At 50.4% G+C, this 20,737-nt stretch overlaps 2 protein-coding genes across 2 annotated transcripts; both read right to left on the reverse strand.

Annotated features, from left to right (window-relative positions):
• Nucleotides 1-4,545: 4,545 nt before the first annotated feature.
• On the reverse strand, nucleotides 4,546-9,191 carry LOC148592935 (polycystin family receptor for egg jelly-like). Its single transcript, XM_088533025.1, has 3 exons — nucleotides 9,164-9,191; nucleotides 7,124-8,140; nucleotides 4,546-4,628 (listed from the first exon to the last, which is right to left on the reverse strand). Exons 1-3 carry the CDS (start codon nucleotides 9,189-9,191, stop codon nucleotides 4,546-4,548), a joined length of 1,128 nt encoding a protein of 375 aa, XP_088389151.1.
• A 3,912-nt stretch (nucleotides 9,192-13,103) lies between these two features.
• On the reverse strand, nucleotides 13,104-17,753 carry LOC148592936 (polycystin family receptor for egg jelly-like). Its single transcript, XM_088533026.1, has 3 exons — nucleotides 17,726-17,753; nucleotides 15,686-16,702; nucleotides 13,104-13,186 (listed from the first exon to the last, which is right to left on the reverse strand). The coding sequence occupies exons 1-3, from the start codon at nucleotides 17,751-17,753 to the stop codon at nucleotides 13,104-13,106; spliced, it is 1,128 nt and encodes a 375-aa protein (XP_088389152.1).
• Between the last annotated feature and the right edge of the window lie 2,984 nt (nucleotides 17,754-20,737).

The following is a 20,737-nucleotide window of genomic DNA, read 5'->3' on the forward strand; positions in this document are numbered from 1 at the left end:
GTAAGTTAAGCTTGACTTTGAGAGAACACTTGTAGCTGATGTGCCGCATCTGCTCAATGCTGACTGAAGCTAAACAGAGCACATGCTGCCTGTAGCGTACAGTCGAACCGTAGTTGGAGTGGGTTGCACATGTGGGTTGCACCTCGACTCCTGGGTAAGCAGGCGGTGGTAGTGCCTCTTCATGATCGTTGCTGGGAAGAAGGGCAGATGAGTTGCTTCCGTGGCTGCTAAAAGGGTATTGCCACTTTGCACTCTGGAGGCGTGCACACCAGCCCAGCTCTACTGCCTCCCCGCCGTGGGTCGGGTGAATGTGTGGGCCAAATCCTGGCAGTCGTATATCCTGCCCGCACATCTCAATGCTCAAGTTGTGATGAAGGCCTCCAGGAGCAGAGCCTGAAGCTGATGAGCACTGCATTGTAATGAAGCTGGAGGCTGTGGCTGGTGGCGTTCTTCCAGGCAGGAGGGTTGCCTGCAGCACAAGCTGCCCAGACCAGCAAGGTGTATTCTTCCCCCAGGCAGGGCTGATGTAGCAGGAGCAATGCAGTGGGGGCTGTGGCTGCAGTTGTGCTCCAGGGGCTGGCTGGTAACCCTGATTCATGGGCTTACTCCATAAGCAGGAGATGCTGTGCTCCATGCCCGGTCTCTGTGAGACGTGTCTGTGAGGGCTCAGGGAGACGACGAGGAGGGACGAGGGTTGCAGAAGGGGAGCAGCATCCCGCAAGGCTGGAGGGCAGCCGCCGGGAAGCCAGAGGAGCAGAAGGGCCAGCGCTGGCGCCGCCACCGCTTGGCCGAGGGAGAGCCGTGGCCCGAGAGCCATTGGTGCTGCTGCTGCACGAAGCAGGCGCGCTGGGCTCCAGAGGTGCCCTCAGGGCCGCTTGCCCTGCGCTGGGCACCTTGGGTCCCGAGGGCATCAAGGAAGCAGGTGGCCCCTGGCGACGACACCCAACAATGGGGCTTCCCATCCCCTCTGAGGCGTGGGGGGGCCGCCCGGCTCCTTCTATTGCCCCCCGCTCTGGAACAAACCACTCCCTGAAGCCAGCTTGCCCAAAGCTGCAGCTCTGCCCACGTCCCAGGTGGCCCTGACCCTGGCTGGCCACCAGCGACCCCCAGGGGCTCCCCCTTCATGGGGCGGGAGGCGTTGGGGATGCTGCGGAGGTGCTGTGGGGCCGCTCTTGGGCGGATGGAGTTGGCAAAGCAGGGTCATGGTGCCCCTGAGGGACTGCAGGCTGAGGGCCGCTGCACGGCGGGCAGGGGCCTTTAGCACCCTGTGCGGTTTGTTCTTCCTCCCTGCTTGTCCTCCTCCCGCTAAGCGGGTCCTCACAGGGAGGCCGATGCGAGCCGAGGCTGCTGTGGCCATGTGCTCGAGTGCCGCGGAGCCCCTGCCCGCTGCCCTCCGCAGAACGGGCGCTGGCGCGAGGGCGGCCCGTGTTGTGTGGCGGCTGCGAGCGGCCCTCACGCGGGTGGCCCCTGCCAGCCCCTCACAGGCCTCTCCCAGGCCGGGTGCCTTTGGGGCGAGCTCTGCACTGCCTCCTGCTCTGGGTCCAGCTCTGCCCGCGCTCGCTACTTGCTCCGCAGAGGCTCCTGGGCCCAGGTGCTCTGCTCCTTGTCAGCGCTCACTTTGCAGCCATGCTGCCTGCTGCAGCATCTTCTCCCCTTCCCACTCTGCTGCTTATGTTCTTTGGTACCTGTACACATATCTCCTTCTTTCCTTCTTGGCAGTTCTTACCGCAAGCCTGTGGCATTTTCCACATTTAACACTGCCAGAGAGAGTCCGTGTTAGTGAGAATTAGTCGGCGAGAGCCGCGACTTGGAGCGGGAGCCTCCTCTGCGGTGACTCAGAGTTTGCTGTCATATTACCAGTTAAACAGACACAAAAAGCAAAGCCGAAAACGAGCAAGCAAAAAAAGCTAGGAATCAACCCAGAGAATATTTGTATTTGGGAAAAAGTTCTATTAATGAGGGCCTTCTTCAGGAAATACCAAGAGGTGCAAGGAGGTGTCAGCATGACACGCGCTCATCCACAAGAAAAGGTTAGGTAGGTCAGGAGGCTTAACAACGTTCTGGGGAATCTTTGGGGAGTATGAGAGGTTGGTGAGCTCCAGAGCTCTGGAAAAGTCCCTTGAGCAATAGCAGGTGTGCAAAGAGTGACCTGGAAGAAGCAGAGGGTCCTGAGAGCCAGCAGAGGCTCCACAAGGGACACGGCTCTGGGTAAAGAAGCACCAGATCCTGTTAGTAAACTCTTGTCTTAAAGCAGGGGCAAAGGGCCAGTCTTTGGCCTTGGCCAGAGCTGGCTAAAGTGTCTGGGCAGGGTCTCTGTCTTCTGCAAGCGTCTCTCAAGAAATACAGCTTGTGAGTGCTTGAGACAGGGCTTTTTTACTTCAGGTTGTTCAGGAAAGAAGGCTTCAGCAAGGCCCGTGCATGTGTGCCTGCAGGTTTCAGCCAAATGGAACCAGAAGCTTGTGGCCTCACACATGTGACCTTCATGCAAGGCTTGTGAGAAAAAGTGGCTGGCTGAGACGAGAAGGGGATACCTCAGAAGCCAGCTGCCACATGGCCACTAAGGCAAGGCGTGAGTAGAGAGCAATAAATAAATAAATACATAGCCTTCTTTCAGAGAGCTATGCTAAATACTCCATCTGCAGGGCAAAGCTCCAGACAGTCAGCTCTTGCTACTCGACACTGGAAAATCCCCCACTAGACATAAACTACATAAACTCATGCCTTAAAGAAGCCAGGATCTCCATCATCCTACTAAGTTAACTCTTCCCTGAAAATAAAGTTTCTCTTTTCCTCCTTTGGCTTGCTTACTTTTGAATTTGCCTTGCTTGTGTGAATGCAAAGAAGTTCAGTATCGTCTGTTTTCTAGCAGTTGTCTTTCTCTGTTACAGGGTGCAACCTGGAGCAATAAGGAGACCCTAGGAGATGGTGAGGGCTGTCTCTCCAAGTTAAAAGCAGCAGATGCAAGTTTTACCAAGTGTAACCTTTACTTCTTTACCTGGATACTGCTGGATGATGTCTTAAAGCCTGGGACTGCTTTCACCTACAAGACAGTTCCCATTTGAAACAAACAAAAAAGCAAACGAAGAAGCAGGCAAAACAAGCCCCTTTCAGGAATTTATGTAGAGGTAAATGCTCTACTTGGCAAGCTCTAATGCGCTGGTTTCTGCAGCAATGGCACTTGCCATCGCTAATGGATTGGAGCTGCTTGGCGCTGGAAGTTCAGTGTGGCTCAACAGAGAGCTGGACAGTGCAGTGAGAAGAATGATGATGCTGGCAAAATCACAGGCACTGAGTGAGCTGGAGAAGCTCCATGTATGTGCACTGGATGTGTTTGCCAATGGGTGAGTGACAGGCCATTTGGGGAAAGGGGCGGGAGTTGGTTTGATCAGCACGAATCTTTTTGCTGTCGCTGCGTACAAAGTGGGCATGTATGGCATGCGCTGTTGTGCTGGCACCTTTTGTGCTGTTGGAAAGTGTGGAGATTGTAGGAAGCACAGATGGAAGCGCAGGGCGGTTGTGTTACGACCTGAGATTATTGGGATGTAGCAAAGGGTCAAGATGACCTCTAGACAGTTGCTCCTGAATTCCGCTCAACTGTATGCAGCATGGCTGGTGCCAGCAGCAGCCCTGGGCAAGCAAATGGTGTGTTCCTGCTACATCATAGGATCAGACATTCCTTTCTTAACATTTTTCATAGCTCCTTGAACAGAATAAGTTATTTACAACTGAGAAACTGTTTAGCTGCTCCCAAGGACCAGTATAATACCACGCAGACTAGAGGCCACCGAAGCAGAGCCCCAGACTTTTCTATTTAGCTCTGTTGTCTCCCTGTGGCAAAAGGTTGGTTTCCTCTGTAAAATGGAGAGCTAGCAGAGTGTCAGAAGCACAATGGGCATCACTCTCTTGTTCAGTATCATGAAGGTAGGTCTTGGTGGACAGCAAGGCACACATTTCACTTTTCTTGTCTGTCAAGCAAAGGGATGAGCACAGATTTATGAACAAAGGTAAAATATGAGGGAAATGTTTGGAGCCCTTTTTCCTGTTGGCTTGATTGCCGCTCAAGGGTGAAGAGAGCTGACGTTTTCATGCCTGTGCAGCTAGCTGAAGCATAGCGGGTCTGTATACAAAGTCAGCTCCTTCAGAGCTGAGAGTGGACAATCTGTCGCCTCCACAATTTGGGCCACTCTCATGTTTTGAGAAAGAGAGTAATGCAAGAAAGAGCAGCCAAGAGAGGAAATGCTTTCGGTTTGCTAGAGAAACATGCAATTTGGCATCCGCTGGGCAATTTAGCCCGTCAGTTCTTGGGAAGTAGCCTGGCAAGCGCATGAGAAACCTCCTGATGACAGAGGGATAGGAAGGCGCCTGAATCCCTTTTAACAAAGGGCTTTTGGAACTGCATCGTATTAGTCACTGCCCAAATGGAACTCTAGAGAATGGAGAGATTCCCTTTTCTCCAGCTTTCCAGGCCAAAGCTTATCCCTTGACAGCCATGACAGGACTGGTCTAGTATGGCTTTCTTACAGTTCATGCAGCCAGGGCATCTTCTCAGCCCAAGTACTTGATCATTATGGCAATTCTAACAGTGGACTTTGGAGTCCTGAATTTGCGTCTTGGCATGGCGAGCGATGCTATAAAGAGGCAGGTGAAGTCCACAAGAGTTTGGCACATTTTTTCAGAAGCTCTTTTCAAGTCATGCTAGATCTCTAGCACGTGCACCCAAAACAAACAAACAAACAAAAAAAAACCAAGGGAATTCTTGTCACATTTTACCATCTAACCCCAGTGAAGTTTTCACTTAAACAGTGTCCCCCCTCCTAGGGTACCTTTTCATTGGAATCACAAAAGAAGGGAAAAGGATGCCTTCTATCCCAACTCAGGTATTGCAGATTGATCCCAGTGGGCAGGGCTGGTTGGATCTGCAATATAAGAATCCTATTGTCTCTTTCCAAAAAGAAGAGACAGAGATGGGGTTACAGATACTAATTGTAGTCCAGCTCTGAGCTTTCAAACTGGCAGCATGCCCTTTGATGAGCTCCTACCACCTCTGCCCAGAAATGCTTCCCCCGCTCCCCGAAGAAACCAAAATATCCTCCCTGCGCCACAAAGCAACTGGGGAAGAGACTCCCTCCGTGAGCTGCTGCCTGCATCCTGTCACTGCCTCTCTGGAAGGAGCCAGAAAGAAAAGCAACAGCAATGCCACTTAAGCCCAGAACCGAAGACTTAAGCCCAGTAAGCCTTGCAAAAAGGCTTGTGACTATATATGTGTCCTTTTTTTTTTTTCCAAATTTTTAATAAATAGATAAGAGATATCTTTAAAAAGATATTGTGCTGGTGTCCCACTTATCAATGGCTTTGCACTTTGTTTTTCCCAGGAAAAGAGCAGCGGGACAAGAAATCAGGTTTTGCACTTTTTTCTCCTGTGCTGGTTGATCCTCGTTGGAGAGTTCACTCCTTCACTAGGTAAGGGTATGTTGCTGTGTGCTCTCCTTTTATGCTTTTTTCTTTTTTTCTGCGAGTCTCTGTATTTCCCCTCTCAGAGCAGGGGCTTCCTTGGAGAAGGAGGCTGGGCAGCTTTATTTTGGACTAAGAGTGTGGTACAGAAGCAAGTTTAAGACAAGGATAGTGCTGGGGAAGATGAGCAGTTGCACTGCAGCCGTGGCTGCTCCGAATGGCAGCAGTTAAGCCATTGGGCTTGACTGACTTGCGCTTGGTTTCGTGAACTGCCAGGTAAGAGAGGATGTTAGAGTGTTACTGGAATCAAACGTTCGTTTGCGTTCGGGGATACTCCATAATGGCCTTTTGTGCCTTGGAGGGTAAAAGAAATCCCTCCATTAACGTGCCCTTAGAGCTTTCTTGGGCAAGCAGCATTCTATGGAAAGGCCATTTTACACTCTTTATACTATTGGAGAGGCTGACATGGATGCCTTGCAAAAGTAAAAAGTGTATGAGTTTCACACACATACAAATGTAAATGTGCTGTTAGTGTTAAGAACTCCTAATTTAACTGTGCTGGGTCAAAGCACAATAAATCATCCTCTCGTCTTTTATTGCTTATGCTTTGAGGAGCAAAGGTTTTATCAGCATTTTCAGAGCACTCACCTTTTTTAGCTCTCTCTTAGTTTAGCTTAGCATAGATCCGCTCATGGCCTCTTTGCCAGAGGCCAGATTACCCCTCATAGCCTTGTTCTCTAGTCATTGTCTATGTAAAAGAGGTATCAGCTGCCATGACGGGAAAGTACCACTGAGGTAGATACAAGGCCAAAATTTGGGAGAAAACCAGAACAGAGTCCAAAGCAAGTGGCTGAGTGTTAAGAACTCCTTAAAATTTACTAATCAATTCAGGCAAGAATGACTAATTAAGTTAAACAATGATGAGCATTTATTTGAAAAGTACAAAGCACAGAGTGCTAAATACAATATCCCGCGTTGCTCATATGACCAGATAAACCACTTTTCCCCATTTATTTTTCTGTCCCTGAGCCCCAAATGTCAGTGATGTCTCCTCTGAGGCTGAAATTGATGGGATGAAATAAGTTGAATTTCCCAATAGCTGCTCCCTTCTTAAACCTTATGACCTTTAAAGAAGCAAAAAGTAATAATATTGACTTCAACCCTAAGTGGATGATACTGGAACTATTCTTAAGATAATCTTTCCTTTCTCGGCGTCTGGTGTGGCGTTCATGTGCAATGTAAGTGAAGGGAAAGATTTGAACAAGTTTACGGTGCATCTCTCTCACCTCGTCTTCCGTCTCCATTGCTTTATCTGGCTTAAAGTCAGAATAATTTTCCTGAGTTGGCCACGGAATACTTTGACAATATTTGTGAAGGAGTGTACTCAGGGCTGAGAAAAATAGGATTTTTAGCGGTTGGAAAAAGAAGATGTTCTTTGCAAAGGAGACTGAAGATGCTAAAAGCCACTGATGTGAGGTCTCTTGGCCATAAGACAAGCCATAGAAGACAATAAAAAATGAAGACAGCCCCGTTACAACTGTAATTAATGTCCAGGAGAGGCAGACACATCCCTGGCAAAAAACTAATGCTGGTCTCTTGCGAAAGAACAAGGGGACAGCGCTTTGCGGTCTCTTCTGTCTCTGAATGTTGTCCCCTTCTAATGCATTAAAACGTTCCTTCTGGGAATACCTAAATGAGGAAATGATGAGCATCTGCACAGGTATCGTAATCAAAGCCCTTTCGGCTGCTAATGCTATTGATCTCATAACGCTCACAGGTAGTGGGGATTCTTCCTTTTTGTCAGCCCTAAAGAACATAAAATTAACAAGCAGGTTCAGTAGTAACATTGCCAAACAGCACGTTAACCTTTGGAGCCTGCTGAAAGTGCCGGTGCCAGGATGAGCAAAAACTGAGAACCAGAGGTGACCATCTCTCAGCTTTGCTTCAAGATTAATCAAAAAATAGTCAATTCTGCCGAGACGTGCTTTTGGGCTCATGGCAAGGAATGTCCTTTGGAGTAAGCCGTCATCCTTGTTGAGCGCAAGCCACTTGCGGCAAATAAAGAACCAGGTCTTGTTGGTGTCCACGTTTTCAACTTTTGCTCTGCTCAGGAACCAGCTTGGAGAAGGCCCGTTGTTGTTGTGCCAGACCCTTAAGGCACAAATATCTCCCAGATCTTTCTCTGCAGTTAGCAAAAATGTATCGGTGCTTCCCTGATGGAATGACGGAAGATGTGGGTGTCGTAAGCAAAAGGCGTCACTTGTGCCATCCTGCCCAACGAGTTGAAGAAAAACATCTGCGGTGGTTCCAGCTCCTAAGCGACTCCCTGTGTACAACGTGACCGCAAAGTGCACTTTATCAAAGGGCTCCTTGTCTGGCGGAATGGGGTTCTTGTCCTTGGTGTCCTTGTCAGCCTTGTCTTTTGTCATGGCCCAGAGGGCCAAAACAAGGTAGGCTAGAAAAATTAGCACAACTGTTAAAAGGGGCACAGGGTTTTGAGTTATGGCTGCTCCCAAAGCTTTTTCCACATTCACAGCGTTGGGCATCACTATTACTTTGGCTGCCAGCCACGTGATGTTGAAAGTGACTATGTTTGACACTGTGCCTTTTACAAGTGTTTTGTGCTCCAGCAGTGCTCTTGCAATTCCTGATGGATAACCTATCCGAGGGAGAAGGTTCTTGTCAAATTCTTGAAGCACAGCGGAAATCACAGCATCGCTGGCCAATTTGGAATCATTCTCCTTTTCCAGCTTTGGATAAAAACAATTCTTGCATATTATTATGGCAGAGGAAGTAGCGGCAGCATTCCAATTTTCCTTTTTGGTGAGAGGGAAAGCCCTGTTTTTGGCTTCCATTCCAGTTCCTACTTCTCCAGGGAAAACTATGCTCGCCACTAGCATCTCACCAAGCTGTGGAAGAGCAGGTACAGCACAGAAGTTGCTCTGGAAAGTCAAAAAATTGTAGGAACTGAAGCAACCTCCTCTACCCTGTGTGTCCTGCAGCCTGTAGGCCAGTGCCCTAAGTGCAAGAGGCTGAAGACTCGAGGAGAGGCGAAGGGGCTGGTGAGGAACACTAAGGAGCTTGGAGCTGATCCTGAGACCACGCTGTAAGTTAAGCTTGACTTTGAGAGAACACTTGTAGCTGATGTGCCGCATCTGCTCAATGCTGACTGAAGCTAAACGGAGCACATGGTGCCTGTAGCGTACAGTCGAACCGTAGTTGGAGTGGGTTGCACATGTGGGTTGCACCTCGACTCCTGGGTAAGCAGACGGTGGTAGTGCCTCTTCATGATCGTTGCTGGGAAGAAGGGCAGATGAGTTGCTTCCGTGGCTGCTAAAACGGTATTGCCACTTTGCACTCTGGAGGCGTGCACACCAGCCCAGCTCTACTGCCTCCCCGCCGTGGGTCGGGTGAATGTGTGGCCCAAATCCTGGCAGTCGTATATCCTGCCCGCACATCTCAATGCTCAAGTTGTGATGAAGGCCTCCAGGAGCAGAGCATGAAGCTGATGAGCACTGCATTGTAATGAAGCTGGAGGCTGTGGCTGGTGGCGTTCTTCCAGGCAGGAGGGTTGCCTGCAGCACAAGCTGCCCAGACCAGCAAGGTGTATTCTTCCCCCAGGCAGGGTTGATGTAGCAGGAGCAATGCAGTGGGGGCTGTGGCTGCAGTTGTGCTCCAGGGGCTGGCTGGTAACCCTGATTCATGGGCTTACTCCATAAGCAGGAGATGCCGTGCTCCATGCCCGGTCTCTGTGAGACGTGTCTGTGAGGGCTCAGGGAGACGACGAGGAGGGACGAGGGTTGCAGAAGGGGAGCAGCATCCCGCAAGGCTGGAGGGCAGCCGCCGGGAAGCCAGAGGAGCAGAAGGGCCAGCGCTGGCGCCGCCACCGCTTGGCCGAGGGAGAGCCGTGGCCCGAGAGCCATTGGTGCTGCTGCTGCACGAAGCAGGCGCGCTGGGCTCCAGAGGTGCCCTCAGGGCCGCTTGCCCTGCGCTGGGCACCTTGGGTCCCGAGGGCATCAAGGAAGCAGGTGGCCCCTGGCGACGACACCCAACAATGGGGCTTCCCATCCCCTCTGAGGCGTGGGGGGGGCCGCCCGGCTCCTTCTATTGCCCCCCGCTCTGGAACAAACCACCCCCTGAAACCTGCTTGCCCAAAGCTGCAGCTCTGCCCACGTCCCAGGTGGCCCTGACCCTGGCTGGCCACTGGCAGCCCCCAGGGGCTCCCCCTTCATGAGGCGGGAGGCGTTGGGGATGCTGCGGAGGTGCTGTGGGGCCGCTCTTGGGCGGATGGAGTTGGCAAAGCAGGGTCATGGTGCCCCTGAGGGACTGCAGGCTGAGGGCCGCTGCACGGCGGGCAGGGGCCTTTAGCACCCTGTGCGGTTTGTGCTTCCTCCCTGCCTGTCCTCCTCCCGCTAAGCGGGTCCTCACAGGGAGGCCGATGCGAGCCGAGACTGCTGTGGCCATGTGCTGCGAGTGCCGCGGAGCCCCTGCCCGCTGCCCTCCGCAGAACGGGCGCTGGCGCGAGGGCGGCCCGTGTTGTGTGGCGGCTGCGAGCGGCCCTCACGCGGGTGGCCCCTGCCAGCCCCTCACAGGCCTCTCCCAGGCCGGGTGCCTTTGGGGCGAGCTCTGCACTGCCTCCTGCTCTGGGTCCAGCTCTGCCCGCGCTTGCTGCTTGCTCCGCAGAGGCTCCTGGGCCCTGGTGCTCTGCTCCTTGTCAGCGCTCACTTTGCAGCCATGCTGCCTGCTGCAGCATCTTCTCCCCTTCCCACTCTGCTGCTTATGTTCTTAGGTACCTGTACACGTATCTCCTTCTTTCCTTCTTGGCAGTTCCTACCGCAAGCCCATGGCATTTTCCACATTTAACACTGCCAGAGAGAGTCCGTGTTAGTGAGAATTAGTCGGCGAGAGCCGCGACTTGGAGCGGGAGCCTCCTCTGCGGTGACTCAGAGTTTGCTGTCATGTTACCAGTTAAACAGACACAAAAAGCAAAGCCGAAAACGAGCAAGCAAAAAAAGCTAGGAATCAACCCAGAGAATATTTGTATTTGGGAAAAAGTTCTATTAATGAGGGCCTTCTTCAGGAAATACCAAGAGGTGCAAGGAGGTGTCAGCATGACACGCGCTCATCCACAAGAAAAGGTTAGGTAGGTCAGGAGGCTTAACAACGTTCTGGGGAATCTTTGGGGAGTATGAGAGGTTGGTGAGCTCCAGAGCTCTGGAAAAGTCCCTTGAGCAATAGCAGGTGTGCAAAGAGTGACCTGGAAGAAGCAGAGGGTCCTGAGAGCCAGCAGAGGCTCCACAAGGGACACGGCTCTGGGTAAAGAAGCACCAGATCCTGTCAGTAAACTCTTGTCTTAAAGCAGGGGCAAAGGGCCAGTCTTTGGCCTTGGCCAGAGCTGGCTAAAGTGTCTGGGCAGGGTCTCTGTCTTCTGCAAGCGTCTCTCAAGAAATACAGCTTGTGAGTGCTTGAGACAGGCCTTTTTTACTTCAGGTTGTTCAGGAAAGAAGGCTTCAGCAAGGCCCGTGCATGTGTGCCTGCAGGTTTCAGCCAAATGGAACCAGAAGCTTGTGGCCTCACACATGTGACCTTCATGCAAGGCTTGTGAGAAAAAGTGGCTGGCTGAGACGAGAAGGGGATACCTCAGAAGCCAGCTGCCACATGGCCACTAAGGCAAGGCGTGAGTAGAGAGCAATAAATAAATAAATAAATAGCCTTCTTTCAGAGAGCTATGCTAAATACTCCATCTGCAGGGCAAAGCTCCAGACAGTCAGCTCTTGCTACTCGACACTGGAAAATCCCCCACTAGACATAAACTACATAAACTCATGCCTTAAAGAAGCCAGGATCTCCATCATCCTACTAAGTTAACTCTTCCCTGAAAATAAAGTTTCTCTTTTCCTCCTTTGGCTTGCTTACTTTTGAATTTTCCTTGCTTGTGTGAATGCAAAGAAGTTCAGTATCGTCTGTTTTCTAGCAGTTGTCTTTCTCTGTTACAGGGTGCAACCTGGAGCAATAAGGAGACCCTAGGAGATGGTGAGGGCTGTCTCTCCAAGTTAAAAGCAGCAGATGCAAGTTTTACCAAGTGTAACCTTTACTTCTTTACCTGGATACTGCTGGATGATGTCTTAAAGCCTGGGACTGCTTTCACCTACAAGACAGTTCCCATTTGAAACAAACAAAAAAGCAAACGAAGAAGCAGGCAAAACAAGCCCCTTTCAGGAATTTATGTAGAGGTAAATGCTCTACTTGGCAAGCTCTAATGCGCTGGTTTCTGCAGCAATGGCACTTGCCATCGCTAATGGATTGGAGCTGCTTGGCGCTGGAAGTTCAGTGTGGCTCAACAGAGAGCTGGACAGTGCAGTGAGAAGAATGATGATGCTGGCAAAATCACAGGCACTGAGTGAGCTGGAGAAGCTCCATGTATGTGCACTGGATGTGTTTGCCAATGGGTGAGTGACAGGCCATGTGGGGAAAGGGGCGGGAGTTGGTTTGATCAGCACGAATCTTTTTGCTGTCGCTGCGTACAAAGTGGGCATGTATGGCATGCGCTGTTGTGCTGGCACCTTTTGTGCTGTTGGAAAGTGTGGAGATTGTAGGAAGCACAGATGGAAGCGCAGGGCGGTTGTGTTACGACCTGAGATTATTGGGATGTAGCAAAGGGTCAAGATGACCTCTAGACAGTTGCTCCTGAATTCCGCTCAAGTCTATGCACCATGGCTGGTGCCAGCAGCAGCCCTGGGCAAGCAAATGGTGTGTTCCTGCTACATCATAGGATCAGACATTCATTTCTTAACATTTTTCATAGCTCCTTGAACAGAATAAGTTATTTACAACTGAGAAACTGTTTAGCTGCTCCCAAGGACCAGTATAATACCACGCAGACTAGAGGCCACCGAAGCAGAGCCCCAGACTTTTCTATTTAGCTCTGTTGTCTCCCTGTGGCAAAAGGTTGGTTTCCTCTGTAAAATGGAGAGCTAGCAGAGTGTCAGAAGCACAATGGGCATCACTCTCTTGTTCAGTATCATGAAGGTAGGTCTTGGTGGACAGCAAGGCACACATTTCACTTTTCTTGTCTGTCAAGCAAAGGGATGAGCACAGATTTATGAACAAAAGTAAAATATGAGGGAAATGTTTGGAGCCCTTTTTCCTGTTGGCTTGATTGCCGCTCAAGGGTGAAGAGAGCTGACGTTTTCATGCCTGTGCAGCTAGCTGAAGCATAGCGGGTCTGTATACAAAGTCAGCTCCTTCAGAGCTGAGAGTGGACAATCTGTCGCCTCCACAATTTGGGCCACTCTCATGTTTTGAGAAAGAGAGTAATGCAAGAAAGAGCAGCAAAGAGAGGAAATGCTTTCGGTTTGCTAGAGAAACATGCAATTTGGCATCCGCTGGGCAATTTAGCCCGTCAGTTCTTGGGAAGTAGCCTGGCAAGCTCATGAGAAACCTCCTGATGACAGAGGGATAGGAAGGCGCCTGCATCCCTTTTAACAAGGGCTTTTGGAACTGCATCGTATTAGTCACTGCCCAAATGGAACTCTAGAGAATGGAGAGATTCCCTTTTCTCCAGCTTTCCAGGCCAAAGCTTATCCCTTGACAGCCATGACAGGACTGGTCTTGTATGGCTTTCTTACAATTCATGCAGCCAGGGCATCTTCTCAGCCCAAGTACTTGATCATTATGGCAATTCTAACAGTGGACTTTGGAGTCCTGAATTTGCGTCTTGGCATGGCGAGCGATGCTATAAAGAGGCAGGTGAAGTCCACAAGAGTTTGGCACATTTTTTCAGAAGCTCTTTGGAAGTCATGCTAGATCTCTAGCATGTGCACCCAAAACAAACAAACAAACAAAAAAAACCCAAGGGAATTCTTGTCACATTTTACCATCTAACCCCAGTGAAGTTTTCACTTAAACAGTGTCCCCCCTCCTAGGGTACCTTTTCATTGGAATCACAAAAGAAGGGAAAAGGATGCCTTCTATCCCAACTCAGGTACTGCAGATTGATCCCAGTGGGCAGGGCTGGTTGGATCTGCAATATAAGAATCCTATTGTCTCTTTCCAAAAAGAAGAGACAGAGATGGGGTTACAGATACTAATTGTAGTCCAACTCTGAGCTTTCAAACTGGCAGCATGCCCTTTGATGAGCTCCTACCACCTCTGCCCAGAAATGCTTCCCCCGCTCCCCGAAGAAACCAAAATATCCTCCCTGCGCCACAAAGCAACTGGGGAAGAGACTCCCTCCGTGAGCTGCTGCCTGCATCCTGTCACTGCCTCTCTGGAAGGAGCCAGAAAGAAAAGCAACAGCAATGCCACTTAAGCCCAGAACCGAAGACTTAAGCCCAGTAAGCCTTGCAAAAAGGCTTGTGACTATATATGTGTCCTTTTTTTTTTTTTTCCAAATTTTTAATAAATAGATAAGAGATATCTTTAAAAAGATATTGTACTGGTGTCCCACTTATCAATGGCTTTGCACTTTGTTTTTCCCAGGAAAAGAGCAGCGGGACAAGAAATCAGGTTTTGCACTTCTTTCTCCTGTGCTGGTTGATCCTCGTTGGAGAGTTCACTCCTTCACTAGGTAAGGGTATGTTGCTGTGTGCTCTCCTTTTATGCTTTTTTCTTTTTTTCTGCGAGTCTCTGTATTTCCCCTCTCAGAGCAGGGGCTTCCTTGGAGAAGGAGGCTGGGCAGCTTTATTTTGGACTAAGAGTGTGGTACAGAAGCAAGTTTAAGACAAGGATAGTGCTGGGGAAGATGAGCAGTTGCACTGCAGCCGTGGCTGCTCCGAATGGCAGCAGTTAAGCCATTGGGCTTGACTGACTTGCGCTTGGTTTCGTGAACTGCCAGGTAAGAGAGGATGTTAGAGTGTTACCGGAATCAAACGTTTGTTTGCGTTCGGGGATACTCCAGTAATGGCCTTTTGTGCCTTGGAGGGTAAAAGAAATCCCTCCATTAACGTGCCCTTAGAGCTTTCTTGGGCAAGCAGCATTCTATGGAAAGGCCATTTTACACTCTTTATACTATTGGAGAGGCTGACATGGATGCCTTGCAAAAGTAAAAAACTGTATGAGTTTCACACACATACAAATGTAAATGTGCTGTTAGTGTTAAGAACTCCTAATTTAACTGTGCCGGGTCAAAGCACAATAAATCATCCTCTCGTCTTTTATTGCTTATGCTTTGAGGAGCAAAGGTTTTATCAGCATTTTCAGAGCACTCACCTTTTTTAGCTCTCTCTTAGTTTAGCTTAGCATAGATCCGCTCATGGCCTCTTTGCCAGAGGCCAGATTACTCCTCATAGCCTTGTTCTCCAGTCATTGTCTATGTAAAAGAAGTATCAGCTGCCATGACGGGAAAGTACCACTGAGGTAGATACAAGGCCAAAATTTGGGAGAAAACCAGAACAGAGTCCAAAGCAAGTGGCTGAGTGTTAAGAACTCCTTAAAATTTACTAATCAATTCAGGCAAGAATGACTAATTAAGTTAAACAATGATGAGCATTTATTTGAAAAGTACAAAGCACAGAGTGCTAAATACAATATCCCGCGTTGCTCATATGACCAGATAAACCACTTTTCCCCATTTATTTTTCTGTCCCTGAGCCCCAAATGTCAGTGATGTCTCCTCTGAGGCTGAAATTGATGGGATGAAATAAGTTGAATTTCCCAATAGCTGCTCCCTTCTTAAACCTTATGACCTTTAAAGAAGCAAAAAGTAATAATATTGACTTCAACCCTAAGTGGATGATACTGGAACTATTCTTAAGATAATCTTTCCTTTCTCGGCGTCTGGTGTGGCGTTCACGTGCAATGTAAGTGAAGGGAAAGATTTGAACAAGTTTACGGTGCATCTCTCTCACCTCGTCTTCCGTCTCCATTGCTTTATCTGGCTTAAAGTCAGAATAATTTTCCTGAGTTGGCCACGGAATACTTTGACAATATTTGTGAAGGAGTGTACTCAGGGCAGAGAAAAACAGGATTTTTAGTGGTTGGAAAAAGAAGATGTTCTTCGCAAAGGAGACTGAAGATGCTAAAAGCCACTGATGTGAGGTCTCTTGGCCATAAGACAAGCCATAGAAGACAATAAAAAATGAAGACAGCCCCGTTACAGCTGTAATTAATGTCCAGGAGAGGCAGACACATCCCCGGCAAAAAACTAATGCTGGTCTCTTGCGAAAGAACAAGGGGACAGCGCTTTGCGGTGTCTTCTGTCTCTGAATGTTGTCCCCTTCTAATGCATTAAAACGTTCCTTCTGGGAATACCTAAATGAGGAAATGATGAGCATCTGCACAGGTATCGTAATCAAAGCCCTTTCGGCTGCTAATGCTATTGATCTCATAACGCTCACAGGTAGTGGGGATTCTTCCTTTTTGTCAGCCCTAAAGAACATAAAATTAACAAGCAGGTTCAGTAGTAACATTGCCAAACAGCACGTTAACCTTTGGAGCCTGCTGAAAGTGCCGGTGCCAGGATGAGCAAAAACTGAGAACCAGAGGTGACCATCTCTCAGCTTTGCTTCAAGATTAATCAAAAAATAGTCAATTCTGCCGAGACGTGCTTTTGGGCTCATGGCAAGGAATGTCCTTTGGAGTAAGCCGTCATCCTTGTTGAGCGCAAGCCACTTGCGGCAAATAAAGAACCAGGTCTTGTTGGTGTCCACGTTTTCAACTTTTGCTCTGCTCAGGAACCAGCTTGGAGAAGGCCCGTTGTTGTTGTGCCAGACCCTTAAGGCACAAATATCTCCCAGATCTTTCTCTGCAGTTAGCAAAAATGTATCGGTGCTTCCCTGATGGAATGACGGAAGATGTGGGTGTCGTAAGCAAAAGGCGTCACTTGTGCCATCCTGCCCAACGAGTTGAAGAAAAACATCTGCGGTGGTTCCAGCTCCTAAGCGACTCCCTGTGTACAACGTGACCGCAAAGTGCACTTTATCAAAAGGCTCCTTGTCTGGCAGAATGGGGTTCTTGTCCTCTGTGTCCTTGTCAGCCTTGTCTTTTGTCATGGCCCAGAGGGCCAAAACAAGGTAGGCTAGAAAAATTAGCACAACTGTTAAAAGGGGCACAGGGTTTTGAGTTATGGCTGCTCCCAAAGCTTTTTCCACATTCACAGCGTTGGGCATCACTATTACTTTGGCTGCCAGCCACGTGATGTTGAAAGTGACTATGTTTGACACTGTGCCTTTTAGAAGTGTTTTGTGCTCCAGCAGTGCTCTTGCAATTCCTGATGGATAACCTATCCGAGGGAGAAGGTTCTTGTCAAATTCTTGAAGCACAGCGGAAATCACAGCATCGCTGGCCAATTTGGAATCATTCTCCTTTTCCAGCTTTGGATAAAAACAATTCTTGCATATTATTATGGCAGAGGAAGTAGCGGCAGCATTCCAATTTTCCTTTTTGGTGAGAGGGAAAGCCCTGTTTTTGGCTTCCGTTCCAGTTCCTACTTCTCCAGGGAAAACTATGCTCGCCACTAGCATCTCACCAAGCTGTGGAAGAGCAGGTACAGCACAGAAGTTGCTCTGGAAAGTCAAAAAATTGTAGGAACTGAACCAACCTCCTCTACCTTGTGTGTCCTGCAGCCTGTAGGCCAGTGCCCTAAGTGCAAGAGGCTGAAGACTCGAGGAGAGGCGAAGGGGCTGGTGAGGAACACTAAGGAGCTTGGAGCTGATCCTGAGACCACGCTGTAAGTTAAGCTTGACTTTGAGAGAACACTTGTAGCTGATGTGCCGCATCTGCTCAATGCTGACTGAAGCTAAACGGAGCACATGGTGCCTGTAGCGTACAGTCGAACCGTAGTTGGAGTGGGTTGCACATGTGGGTTGCACCTCGACTCCTGGGTAAGCAGACGGTGGTAGTGCCTCTTCATGATCGTTGCTGGGAAGAAGGGCAGATGAGTTGCTTCCGTGGCTGCTAAAACGGTATCGCCACTTTGCACTCTGGAGGCGTGCACACCAGCCCAGCTCTACTGCCTCCCCGCCGTGGGTCGGGTGAATGTGTGGGCCAAATCCTGGCAGTCGTATATCCTGCCCGCACATCTCAATGCTCAAGTTGTGATGAAGGCCTCCAGGAGCAGAACATGAAGCTGATGAGCACTGCATTGTAATGAAGCTGGAGGCTGTGGCTGGTGGCGTTCTTCCAGGCAGGAGGGTTGCCTGCAGCACAAGCTGCCCAGACCAGCAAGGTGTATTCTTCCCCCAGGCAGGGTTGATGTAGCAGGAGCAATGCAGTGGGGGCTGTGGCTGCAGTTGTGCTCCAGGGGCTGGCTGGTAACCCTGATTCATGGGCTTACTCCATAAGCAGGAGATGCCGTGCTCCATGCCCGGTCTCTGTGAGACATGTCTGTGAGGGCTCAGGGAGACGACGAGGAGGGACGAGGGTTGCAGAAGGGGAGCAGCATCCCGCAAGGCTGGAGGGCAGCCGCCGGGAAGCCAGAGGAGCAGAAGGGCCAGCGCTGGCGCCGCCACCGCTTGGCCGAGGGAGAGCCGTGGCCCGAGAGCCATTGGTGCTGCTGCTGCACGAAGCAGGCGCGCTGGGCTCCAGAGGTGCCCTCAGGGCCGCTTGCCCTGCGCTGGGCACCTTGGGTCCCGAGGGCATCAAGGAAGCAGGTGGCCCCTGGCGACGACACCCAACAATGGGGCTTCCCATCCCCTCTGAGGCATGGGGGTTGCCGCCCGGCTCCTTCTATTGCCCCCCGCTCTGGAACAAACCACCCCCTGAAACCTGCTTGCCCAAAGCTGCAGCTCTGGCCACATCCCAGGTGGCCCTGACCCTGGCTGGACACTGGCTGTCCCCAGGGGCTCCCCCTTCATGGGGCGGGAGGCGTTGGGGATGCTGCGGAGGTGCTGTGGGGCCGCTCTTGGGCTGATGGAGTTGGCAAAGCAGGGTCATGGTGCCCCTGAGGGACTGCAGGCTGAGGGCCGCTGCACGGCGGGCAGGGGCCTTTAGCACCCTGTGCGGTTTGTGCTTCCTCCCTGCCTGTCCTCCTCCCGCTAAGCGGGTCCTCACAGGGAGGCCGATGCGAGCCGAGGCTGCTGTGGCCATGTGCTGCGAGTGCCGCGGAGCCCCTGCCCGCTGCCCTCCGCAGAACGGGCGCTGGCGCGAGGGCGGCCCGTGTTGTGTGGCGACTGCGAGCGGCCCTCACGCGGGTGGCCCCTGCCAGCCCCTCACAGGCCTCTCCCAGGCCGGGTGCCTTTGGGGCGAGCTCTGCGCTGCCTCCTGCTCTGGGTCCAGCTCTGCCCGCGCTCGCTACTTGCTCCGCAGAGGCTCCTGGGCCCAGGTGCTCTGCTCCTTGTCAGCGCTCACTTTGCAGCCATGCTGCCTGCTGCAGCATCTTCTCCCCTTCCCACTCTGCTGCTTATGTTCTTAGGTACCTGTACACGTATCTCCTTCTTTCCTTCTTGGCAGTTCCTACCGCAAGCCCGTGGCATTTTCCACATTTAACACTGCCAGAGAGAGTCCGTGTTAGTGAGAATTAGTCGGCGAGAGCCGCGACTTGGAGCGGGAGCGTCCTCTGCGGTGACTCAAAGTTTGCTGTCATGTTACCAGTTAAACAGACACAAAAAGCAAAGCCGAAAACGAGCAAGCAAAAAAAGCTAGGAATCAACCCAGAGAATATTTGTATTTGGGAAAAAGTTCTATTAATGAGGGCCTTCTTCAGGAAATACCAAGAGGTGCAAGGAGGTGTCAGCATGACACGCGCTCATCCACAAGAAAAGGTTAGGTAGGTCAGGAGGCTTAACAACGTTCTGGGGAATCTTTGGGGAGTATGAGAGGTTGGTGAGCTCCAGAGCTCTGGAAAAGTCCCTTGAGCAATAGCAGGTGTGCAAAGAGTGACCTGGAAGAAGCAGAGGGTCCTGAGAGCCAGCAGAGGCTCCACAAGGGACACGGCTCTGGGTAAAGAAGCACCAGATCCTGTTAGTAAACTCTTGTCTTAAAGCAGGGCCAAAGAGCTGGCTAAAGTGTCTGGGCAGGGTCTCTGTCTTCTGCAAGCGTCTCTCAAGAAATACAGCTTGTGAGTGCTTGAGACAGGGCTTTTTTACTTCAGGTTGTTCAGGAAAGAAGGCTTCAGCAAGGCCCGTGCATGTGTGCCTGCATGTTTCAGCCAAATGGAACCAGAAGCTTGTGGCCTCACACTTGTGACCTTCATGCAAGGCTTGTGAGAAAAAGTGGCTGGCTGAGACGAGAAGGGGATACCTCAGAAGCCAGCTGCCACATGGCCACTAAGGCAAGGTGTGAGTAGAGAGCAATAAATAAATAATTACATAGCCTTCTTTCAGAGAGCTATGCTAAATACTCCATCTGCAGGGCAAAGCTCCAGCCAGTCAGCTCTTCCTACTCGACACTGGAAAATCCCCCACTAGACATAAATTACATAAACTCATGCCTTAAAGAAGCCAGGATCTCCATCATCCTACTAAGTTAACTCTTCCCTGAAAATAAAGTTTCTCTTTTCCTCCTTTGGCTTGCTTACTTTTGAATTTGCCTTGCTTGTGTGAATGCAAAGAAGTTCAGTATCATCTGTTTTCTAGCAGTTGTCTTTCTCTGTTACAGGGTGCAACCTGGAGCAATAAGGAGACCCTAAGAGATGGTGAGGGCTGTCTCTCCAAGTTAAAAGCAGCAGATGCAAGTTTCACCAAGTGTAACCTTTACTTCTTCAGCTGGATACTGCTGGATGATGTCTTAAAGCCTGGGACTGCTTTCACCTACAAGACAGTTCCCATTTGAAACAAACAAACAAGCAAACGAAGAAGCAGGCAAAACAAGCCCCTTTCAGGAATTTATGTAGAGGTAAATGCTCTACTTGGCAAGCTCTAATGCGCTGGTTTCTGCAGCAATGGCACTTGCCATCGCTAATGGATTGGAGCTGCTTGGCGCTGGAAGTTCAGTGTGGCTCAACAGAGAGCTGGACAGTGCAGTGAGAAGAATGATGATGCTGGCAAAATCACAGGCACTGAGTGAGCTGGAGAAGCTCCATGTATGTGTACTGGATGTGTTTGCCAATGGGTGAGTGACAGGCCATTTGGGGAAAGGGGCGGGAGTTGGTTTGATCAGCACGAATCTTTTTGCTGTCGCTGCGTACAAAGTGGGCATGTATGGCATGTGCTGTTGTGCTGGCACCTTTTGTGCTGTTGGAAAGTGTGGAGATTGTAGGAAGCACAGATGGAAGCGCAGGGCGGTTGTGTTACGACCTGAGATTATTGGGATGTAGCAAAGGGTCAAGATGACCTCTAGACAGTTGCTCCTGAATTCCGCTCAACTGTATGCACCATGGCTGGTGCCAGCAGCAGCCCTGGGCAAGCAA

This window comes from Tinamus guttatus, unplaced genomic scaffold (genome assembly GCF_059628265.1).
Source record: "Tinamus guttatus ecotype Peru unplaced genomic scaffold, ASM5962826v1 Tinamus_guttatus_pri_ptg000475l, whole genome shotgun sequence".
Taxonomy (NCBI): domain Eukaryota; kingdom Metazoa; phylum Chordata; class Aves; order Tinamiformes; family Tinamidae; genus Tinamus; species Tinamus guttatus.